General features: G+C 45.1%; 1 protein-coding gene across 9 annotated transcripts in view; it reads left to right on the forward strand.

The window, feature by feature from the left end:
* LOC125456310 (retinoic acid receptor RXR-gamma-A-like) overlaps window positions 1–10,251 on the forward strand; it is a 174,430-nt gene extending 164,179 nt beyond the window's left edge. For all 9 annotated transcript variants that reach the window (XM_059647723.1, XM_059647724.1, XM_059647720.1 and 6 more), the window contains exons 6-9: window positions 6,955–7,084; window positions 7,574–7,706; window positions 8,451–8,542; window positions 10,142–10,251. In XM_059647723.1, coding sequence (XP_059503706.1) covers window positions 6,955–7,084; window positions 7,574–7,706; window positions 8,451–8,542; window positions 10,142–10,251 — 465 coding nt within the window. The remainder of the gene's footprint in view (window positions 1–6,954; window positions 7,085–7,573; window positions 7,707–8,450; window positions 8,543–10,141) is intronic.
* Window positions 10,252–10,785: the final 534 nt, after the last annotated feature.

Consider the following 10,785-nt stretch of genomic DNA (forward strand, 5'->3'; position numbering starts at 1 on the left):
ACCAGTGAGCCTTACTTCAGTTGTTGGTAAATTGTTGGAAAAGGTTATAAGAGATGGGATTTATAATATCTAGAGAATAAATTGATTCGGGATAGTCAGCACGGTTTTGTGAAGGGAAGGTCGTGCCTCACAAACCTTATTGAATTCTTTGAGAAGGTGACCAAACAGGTTAGATGAGAGTAAACCGGTTGATGTGGTGTATATACGGATTTCAGCAAGGCGTTCGATGAGGTTCCCTACAGTAGGCCATTGTACAAAATGCGGAGGAATGGGATTGTGGGGGATATAGCAGTTTGGATTGGAAATTGGCTTGCTGAAAGAAGACAGAGGGTGGTAGTTAATGGGAAATGTTCATCCTGGAGACCAGTTACTAGTGGTGTACCACAAGGGTTGGTGTTGGGTCCACTGCTGTTTGTCATTTTTATAAATGACCTGGATGAGGGCGTAGAAGGATAGGTTAGTAAATTTGCAGACAGCACTAAGGTCGGTGGAGTTGTGGATAGTGACGAAGGATGCTGTAGGTTGCAGAGAGACATAGATAAGCTGCAGAGCTGGGCTGAGAGGTGGCAAATGGAGTTTAATGCGGACAAGTGTGAGGTGATGCTCTTTGGTAGGAGTAACCGGAAGGCAAAGTACTGGGCTAATGGCAAGATTCTTGGTAGTGTAGATGAGCAGAGAGATCTCGTTGTCCATGTACACAGATCCTTGAAAGTTTCCACCCAGGTTGACAGGGCTGTTAAGAAGGCATACAGTGTTTTAGCTTTTATTAATAGAGGGATCGAGTTCCGGAACCAAGAGGTTATGGTGAAGCTGCACAAAACTCTGGTGCGGCCGCACTTGGAGTATTGCGTACAGTTCTGGTCACCGCATTACAAGAAGGATGTGGAAGCTTTGGAAAGGGTGCAGAGGAGATTTACTAGGATGTTGCCTGGAATGGAGGGAAGGTCTTACGAGGAAAGGCTGAGGGACTTGAGACTGTTTTCGTTAGAGAGAAGAAGGTTGAGAGGTGACTTAATTGAGACATATAAAATAATCAGAGGGTTAGATAGGGTGGATAGAGAGCCTTTTTCCTGGGATGGTGACGGCGAGCACGAGAAGGCATAGCTTTAAATTGAGGGGTGAAAGATGTAGGACAGATGTCAAAGGTAGTTTCTTTACTCAGAGAGTAGTAAGGGAATGGAACGCTTTGCCTGCAATGGTGGTAGATTCGCCAACTTTAAGTACATTTAAGTCATCATTGGACAAGCATATGGACGTACATGGAATAGTGTAGGTTAGATGGGCTTTAGGTCGGCACAACATCGAGGGCCGAAGGGCCTGTACTGTGCTGTTATGTTCTATGTATAACATAATTCCAAATTGTAAAAAATCTGGAATTAAAATAAGGTGGAATTCACACCTGGGTAGCCAGAACGTTATCTGGGTCTCTAGATTACCAGCCAAGTGATAATATAACTGTCCACAAGTTCCACAGTCATTAACAGCCCCCTCTTTGAAAACATTCTTCTCATAGAATCCTTACAGGGTGGAAAGAGTTACCAACCTTCTGAAAAACATCCACATAGACAGTTGCCCAAGGCTGGAATTAAACCCAGCTCCCTGACGCTCTGAGGCAGCAATGCTAACCACTGAGCCACCATGCCACGTAATCTCTGATTAAATGGGAAAACTCTTCTTTTTAAACAGTCCCCTATTTCTGGACTCCATTACAAGTAGAGATATCTCATAGCATCCGCTCTGTCAGGTGTCCTCCAGATCTTTCCAAGTTTCATTAACATTCACCTGAACTCCAAAAGATATAAGCTCAACCTGTCAAACCTTTCCTCATAAGATCACCCATTCATCAAATGAGCATCATCTGATGCATCAATGTATGCAAGTGTGATTATTTGTTTGTATGTGCGTGCTGCTGTGTATGTATATCTATGCTACAGTCATACAGCATGGAAACGGACCCTTTAGTCCAACCTGTTGTACTGACCAGACATTCCAATCTGACCTTGTCCCATTTGTCAGTATTTGGCCCAAATCCCTCTAGACCTTTTCTATTCATCTACCCACCCAAATGCCTTTCAAATGTTGTAATTTGTACCAGCCTCCACCACTTCCTGAATGTGCAATAATGGGCCACTTTGCTGCATCTGGATGTATGCATCAGAGCAGAAAGTAATTATTTTGAGAGCTTTTGAAATTTTCTCAGTGGCTGCTTCTTCATTCTCTCTGATTTGTTTATTGCCTGTGCAATAACGTTAGCTTCTGTATTTGTTTTTTCACTTGGGATATTCGGACTCTCACAGTAAGAATTCATCCAGTATCTTCAATAATTATCGACACTCCTTCCTCACTCAATTTGAGGTGTTGATCTCCAAAAGATCTCAATATTTAAACTGGCACAAGACTACAGGCAAATGTTAGCAACAAAATTAGGTAACTTTTTCACTCAGAGGGTGGTGCATTGTGGAACGAGCTGCCAGAGCAATTGGTGGAGGAGGGTACAATTACAACATTTAAGAGGCATCTGGATGGGCACATGAATAGGGAGGGTATAAAGGGATATGGGCTAAACGCTGACAGTTGGGACTAGGTTAGATTGAGATGTCTGGTTGGCACAGGCGAGTTGGACAGAAGGATCTATGCTGTATGAGCTTATTACCAATGTGGTTGGTGCTACATCGAGGGCTGAAGGGCCTGTTCTGTGCTGTATTGCTCTATGTTCTATGCTCTGTGTACTTCAGCACACAAAAAGCTGTTGTCCTGAACCCACCTTCGGTAGATCTGATTGCTCCTTTGTGTTGAAATCGTATCTCATTCCATCTCTGTGAGGAAGCAGAAAGCAAGCCCCGCAATTTATCTGAACTGAATTACAATGAAATAATCGCTTAAAACCTGAGCTGAAGTGTTCCCCACTATGACAGCTAATAGGCCAATTTAAACATTGCTTGGCACATGCCCATTTTGTTTTCGACTCTCATTTGATAGGGAAATAAATGATCAAAACTTAGACAATGCAACATAGACACCTGTAGCTGACTTTAAAAATAGTTAAAACTTTGCCATCCACCCCCACCCCCACACACTGTCTCCCAGGCTGGGCTGTGCTAATTTCAACACGTTTGAGGTTGGGCTAAGTCGAATTTAAGACACAACCTCACACAGATGATAGCTGAATTGAATCTGGGCTCCAGTACTCGGAGGAAAATGCAGCAAAGCCTCTTCAGGAATTTAAGGTTTTTGCAAGGATCTATAGCTCAGCTTGTGGGTGAGGTTGTTGAATTGCTCACCAAGCTGGCTTGTTCTTGTTCAGATGTTTTGTCACTATGCTAGGTACCATCATCAGTGGAGCCTCCGAGAAAGTGATGTTATTCTACTCAGTTTGGAATTTATATGAAGCGATGTTGTCTTTCATTGGCGTAGGAATTGAGTTTAAGAGCCACGAGGTTATACTGCAGCTCTATAAAACCCTTGTTATACCACTGTTGGAATATTATGTTCAATTCTGGTCACCTCATTATAGGAAAGATGTGAAAGCTTTAGAGAGAGTGCAGAGGAGATTTACAAGAATGCTGCCTGGACTGGAGCACTGGTCTTCTGAGGAAAGGTTGAGGGAGCTAGAGTTTTTTTCACTGGAGCGAAGAAGGATGAGAAGTGATTTGATAGAGATGTATAAGATGATGAGAGGCATAGATAGAGTGGATAGTCAGAGACCGTTTCCCAGGGTGGAAATGACAATTATGAGGAGACAAAATTTCAAGGTGTTTGGAGGAAGGTTTAGGGGAGATGCCTGAGGTAGAGAGTGGTGGGTGCGTGGAATGTAGTGGAGTCAGATACACGAGGGACATTTAAGTGACTCTTGGATAGACATGTGGATGACAGTAAAATGTAGGGGATTTGGGTAATTTAATCTTAAGAGTAGGATAATAGGTCGGCACAACATCGTGGACTGAAGGGACTGTCCTGTGCTGTACTGTTCTATGTTCTATGTTCTAACAGCAGTGAGGCACAAAGGAAGGGCTGTGCCTGTACAGAATACAAACATGGTTTAAACCTGGATGCCATTTGTTCCTGAGTCTTTGCTTATTGGATTTTAATAGGGCACAGAAGAAGGAAGGTTTAGTTCTGAATCTGTTATTCACGGCTCCATTAACAGCTAATTGTATTTTAATAGTACGCATCAAAAGACCAATCAGATGGATGATGCTGAGCCAAAATCCTGCAGATGCAGGAAGGCCGCACTTTAAATGGAAGTACTGACGGCATGCAGCCGATGCCATGGAGAAAGAAACAGGGGTCTATCGTTGCAACTTGATGACCCTTCCTAATGCTGTTGATCGTAGCAGGGTTTCAGTCGGGAATCTGTTTGCCTTCACATTTCTCAGCTGGTAGATTTGTTCAAATGAAAGGAAAACCAAACAAGAACTCAGTTTTCATGCAGCAAGAACTAAACTGACATCTCTCAGAAGCAGCTGTCATGTCCTTTTGAGGTTGCCTAATAGTTCAGGCATTAGTCAACTGTGGGAGATGGTGTGAAATGCTCACTATCAAGCGAAGCCCCCGTTGTCCATTCCAGTAAAGTCACTAGCAGGGTAGGTCAGCAGTGATGTGTGAGAGGTAAGGCCACAGGTTCCGTGAACTCTGGGACAGTTCGTTTGTCTGTGATGTCTCTATCCGGAGTGAGTTGCCGTCTTTCAAACCCCCGCAGGAACAGAATCAAAGCAGAAAGACAGGCGAGTGAACACCTTGGAAAGGGATTGGGAATGCCGAGGCTGAATATGGATTAATTTCAGAAGGTTGCAATGTCACTACATCGGCGGGAGATGAAGAGCTAAGGAAAGTGATCGCAGGGACTGCTGATGTTGCTATATGGAGCGCCCCAGTGGTTTCAGAGAATGTTGGGATGGAGAATTGCAGTTAGAAGTCGGACAAGAAGGGGAATGCCCAGAAGGAGTTGACGACTATCAGGATGGGGTGAGGGATGTTGGGATCAGGATGGTAGACGACAGCACGGGGTGAGTAATGTTGCGACAGGGATGGGGATGGGAAATGTCAGATTGGTGTAATGTGGCTGAGGAGGAGGAATGTTAAGATAGGGCTGGACAGTGTTAGGATAAGGAATTGGGAATGTTGGGATATGGGTGGGATGATCACTGGGGAGATGTAGATTGTGCAGAATGACTGATAGGAGGGAAAATGTGACCGAGGGAGGTTGAGTGGGGAGGGTCTCTGAAGTGCTCAGTGGGAGCTGGCCGTGAGAGGGAGGGGTGCATGTTACTAGGGAGAGTTTGACAAGGCCCCATAATGTCAAGGTAAAGAGTAACAAGTGACATGATGAGAGGATATGGCACCTTAAAATAAAATTTAATCTTTTAAATTCTTAAGTGAGAAATTGAGGAAAAAGATTAAACCAGGCAGGTTTGTGAGTTGTCTTATAATTCAGAGTGGTCATAGGGGTCGTCAATCAGTGAGAGCTTGCACTGTCACAGTCTGGTGCCAACAACACAGCACACCACTGCCCTCTGATGTCTGCTGTTGGGTTGGCATCTCAATTGGCTGTGAAATGTAATCACATGTACAGTTCAGGGTCATGTCAGAACAAAGGTAAGCCGCATGCCATGAGTGAAAATCAACTTATGCAAAGTATCGTGTGTCAGAGCGGTGTTATACTGCATCCCATGTCAGACCGGTGTTATACCGTGTTGCATGTCGGGGTGGTGTTATACTGTGTCCCATGTCAGAGTGGTGTTCTACCACATCACAAGTTGGGGCAGGTTATACCATGTCGGGGCGGTGTTATACCGCATCACAGCGGCGCTATATGGTGTTGAGCAGTGTTATACCGTGTGTAATGTGTCAGGACGGTGCTATACGGTGCTCAGAGCGGTGTTATACCATGTGTAGGAGTGTCACCGTGGTGCATGTCACCTGTTAGGATGACATCATGCCGACCTATGGAATGCTGTTAAAGTCAAGCTGCAATCACCTGGGGCACTGTGAAGAAGCCAGGCAGAGATTGTTTATGATGGAAGCAGGGCTTTAGAGAGAGTGGATGGCACACATTGTAGGGTGCTAGCGAGTTTAAATAGAAAGCGGGACATAACACCAGCGCTTCGTCGGAGGCTCACTGATGTTACCTAGAATGGTGACGAAACGTCTGAAAACGAACCTTCCAGCTCAGCGAGCAAACTCACATCCAGAACATTGTAGGGTTGCTGAGAAATCTGTGCTCTGTGCCATGATCACACTCACTATCTGATGTACGTTGTGCAGTGTTCGACAGTTTGTCTGTTAGCCATTTTTACCTCATGCTATTTCTGAACATGAGAATATAAATGTTTTACTCATCTCACCTTGTATAGCAACACTTGTTTTCTTCGTTCAAAATTATGAAATCTTGAGACTTTATTCTCTCAATAAGCAGCAGAAATTTCAAACCATGTCTACTTTTAAATAAAAAAAAGACATTAAACAAATCATAACACGAATTTGACAGGCTGACAGGAATTGTAATTAAACTGGCTCCACCAAGTCACAGCTGAGCAGCCCTTCGTATGTCCAAAGGCAGGTTACTCAGTTTAGAATTAGAGAGTGATAGAGCACAGTAGGAGGCCATTCAGCCCATTAAGTCTGCATCAATGAGGACTGGGGAATGAAGATATTGTTACCACCCAGACAGGCACTAGGGGAGTGAGCTAACCCTGAGGTGAGAGGGGGAGTTGCAAAGGAGGCAGAAGCTCAAGCCTGGAGGACCCACCCCTTTGGGCTGAAGTGGTTTAGAAAGTGGGATGTTACTGGGCAATTGTCACATCTTTGGGTGGCGCTAGTTTGGATGGGTTGAAGCAAAAATGCAACAACTGACTGAAGTAAAGTGCAGATTTTGTTTTTCCCCCTTTGTTGTTACACTGTTTAAAACTGAATAAGACTGAATGGTGTCTTCATTCTCCCCTCCTCCCTGTCAAGTCCAATGACCCAGTCACCAACATTTGCCAAGCCGCCGATAAGCAGCTCTTCACACTGGTTGAATGGGCCAAGAGGATCCCGCATTTCTCCGATCTCCCCCTCGACGATCAAGTCATTCTCCTCCGGGCAGGTGAGCTCGTGTTCGACAAACCTCAGGCAGTAGATCACAGAGAGATCTATTCAGTTGCGGACCCTCTTGTTCGATTACTGCAGATGACAGGATCCCACAGTGTGCAGATTTTACTGTCGCCTTGGTGTCAAGCAGGAACATGGAGAGACAAAACTGGGCTGGGTGGGGAGGGGGAGAGACAGATGGAGTTCCAAAAACCTGGTCGCACAGGGAGATTTAATCGTGAGATTGGAGTAAGTACACAAGGGTCATGTTCGTTAAACACAGAAATTAATGGGTAGAGTGTGTGATAGGGGAGGCTGTACATGGGGTGGGGAAGGGGATTAAATGGGTGGGTAGGGTGTGTTAAAAGGGGAGGGTGTACATGGGATGGGGAAGGGGATTAAATGGGTCGGTGTCTGTCAGAGAAATTGGACCTCAATGCCATTAAATGGGAAATGGTCCGATCTGAGTAGAGTGTTGGGAATACTTGTGTTTTCTCTTGTGCAGGTTGGAATGAGCTACTCATTGCTTCATTCTCACATCGTTCGATCTCTGTGAAGGATGGCATCCTCCTAGCTACAGGGTTGCACGTCCATCGCAGCAGTGCCCACAGTGCGGGCGTGGGCTCTATATTTGACAGGTACAGAATGACTGCTCACATTCTGGTATGCCCTTCCCTCTGGATCTGCATCCATCTTCCACCGTGTATACTGCCTGCAGTAGTTCCACTCTGTCCACTTTGTGGGCACCTCTTGGTACTGAGGCAGACCACAGATTCCAGAGGAGCCCCTTCTTTCTGAGACTCAGCGAGCACTGAAACTGTGAAAGGTCTTAGAGCCAGCACCACACCCTGAGGTTACCATCAACCAGCCAAGAGGAGTCAATAGAACGTTTTTTATTCTTCAAAGGATGCGGCTGGGCCAGCATCTGTTGCATGTTTTAATAAGATTGATGAGAAATGTAAAATGTGGCTGATGATCCCTCTCTTGTCCAAGAGGACAGAGGAAATTCCAGAGCTTTAGAGCAGAGATTCCCAGATTGTGGGCCACAGTGGGGTCATAAGACAGGATGGCAAGCTGTGAGTGCTGCAGTGAAATCTGCCTCAGCACCAAGAGGTCTCCACAAGGTGGACAGAGCAGGGGTACCATTGGCGGTGTACATGCTGGAAGATGGATGCAGATCCAGAAGCCTGTGTGCTCACGGCCGTGAGGCCTTTTGAAATACTTCTGGTCTGTTTTCTATCGGTGGGCATGGAAAATCGCTGCTGCTTGTGGTGTCTGAGGACATTAGAATGGGGGTCATGTTGGAGTCAAAGCAGCTGAAGGCAACATCGCAGTGGTGAAATGAGACACTAACTGCTTTACCTTCCTGTCTGTCCTGGCAGAGTTCTGACGGAATTAGTTTCAAAAATGAAAGATATGCAGATGGACAAGACTGAGTTGGGGTGTCTGAGGGCCATCGTTCTCTTCAATCCAGGTACTGCTTGCACCGTGACTATGCTGTGGCGAGTGGAGTTGGGGTGTACGTGTCAAAGAGTCGGGGGGAGGGGATCGGGGGGAGGGGATGGGGTGGTAGTGAGAGAGCGAAAGGGAAATCTGGATTGCTCCGGACTTGCCTGAGACTAACACAGTGCGATAGAAACTCTATCAGGGATTCAGTACCTGTTACTGATAGGAGCCAGTTTCTGCATCGTGCTCTCACTGGGGATCCCATTGAAGCAGCACTCTCCACAGGCAATGCAGGCACCTCATTAACACTCAGCATGTTATACCCACCTCAGCAACTGGATTAGGAAGCTGGAACAGGCCCCCATCAACAACTCAAGCTGGATGATGAACTGAGTGAATTTAGTATACTTCCTGTTAAACTCTACACTAGAATATTTGTGGAAATATTTCATCTTAATATGAGGACTGGGCAATATTCACTGAGATTCTGCCTGGTGTAAGTAAATGGCAAGTTAGTTATTTATTGGCATTTTATACAGTAGAAATAAATTGAAAGAGGTTTGGCTGATTGGAATTCATTATAATGGCAGCGAAAAGTAAAGGTTTTATTCCTTAGAGTGTACTACATAATGGGATTGCATTTTACGAGAGTTATTTATCAGATTGCTGTTCATTGGTAGTTGTGTTGTTTAATGTCAGCTGATGTTATTCTTGGACAAGTCAAATTCCAGACTGAAATGTGGCTCAGTAGATCATTTTTATATTTAACAAGATGGGTTCTCATTGACTCACAAGTTGTGGATTTGATTTTAACAATAAAACGAATTTATTGCACAAAATGAATGAAGGTCAAACAAAATAAACCAACCCATTTACAATTTAAAGGTTTAGGAACACCCAGTGAAATAAACTCCCACTAATCACAAAGGTAATCTCTTACAGTGTTCACACCAGAAAGAATTTCTGGGAATAATTCAGCTGGTGGCTTCAATTCTCTCTATCTCTTGTGTGAATCTGATAGCTTTTTCCTGGAGTTTAGTCTTCCTGAGCTTGTGAAATAACTTCTTCAGGATAATAATGCAACTGTTCTGGTCTGGGACTTTGACACTAACCAGCCTAATGGACGTAACTTATTTCTTAACAATTTGAAACCACTACATTTCATCACAAGCAGCTGCTTTACACATCGAACGTCTGCCAGAACTGCTGCAAAGCTGACAGAGATGCAAAAGCATTTTTTTCCAAGCTGTGGGTGTTAGCCCTAAATTCCAGAATCTTCTATCTGAAAATCTAATGCACTACTCTGTTTAGTTCTCTCCCAATGTCAACAAGTTCTCATAAACCACCATAAACTATCTCCCTCAGTGTTTACTTAAATAAATCCCCATGACTACAAAACGACAAATACTACAGTTTAACCTGTATGGACAGGCATGCCAAAGCCCGCGTGTTACTAGATTAAAATCTAAACTGTCAAATAAATGATATTAAAATGTATATAAATCACCCACCTTGCATCACCGTATGAAGATTTTGGGTTTTTTTCAGGAACAGTACATTACAGGCACCAGTATTTTGACTATATTCTTCATGCTCCTAAAGTGAATATGTTTAATATGCCGTTTAGATGCGAAAGGTTTATCAAACCCAGGAGAAGTCGAATCTCTGAGAGAAAAGGTATATGCATCACTGGAAGCTTTTACAAAACACAAATACCCGGACCAGCCTGGCAGGTAAGGAACCCTGTGTGTGTCTGTCTGAACGGAAGTGAAGGGGTGTGTGTGTGTGGGTGTTGTGGAGGGGAGTAGGTGTATGTATGCGCACGTGTGCCTGCAGGTGCGCCGCCTTGGGTGTGCCTGGAGGGGCATTTGCACGTGTATCTGTAGGGGTGTGTCTCTACAAGGGTTGTGTCTGTAGAGATGTGTCTTTGTGTGCGCGAGTGTCTGTGCACATCTGCGGGGATGTGTGTGCATGTACATCTGTGCACGCGTAACTGCGCATGTCTGGGGGCGTGCGTGTGTGTTTGCAGGGGTGTGTGTGCAAGTGTCTGTGGGGGTGTGTACGTGTGTCTATGGGAGGGTGTGTGTGCACGAATGTCAGTAGGGGTAGGGATGTGCGTGTGTGGGTGGAGGGGAAAAGATGTGCGTTTGTCCCACTCAGGTTAGGGTAGGGGTAGGTGTGTGTGTGTGTGTCGGGGGTGTGTGTGTCGGGGGTGTGTGTGTCGGGGGGGGTGTGTGTGTGTGTGTGTGTGTGTGTGTGTCGGGAGGGTGT

The sequence above is a fragment of the Stegostoma tigrinum genome, chromosome 8 (genome assembly GCF_030684315.1).
Source record: "Stegostoma tigrinum isolate sSteTig4 chromosome 8, sSteTig4.hap1, whole genome shotgun sequence".
Classification (NCBI taxonomy): domain Eukaryota; kingdom Metazoa; phylum Chordata; class Chondrichthyes; order Orectolobiformes; family Stegostomatidae; genus Stegostoma; species Stegostoma tigrinum.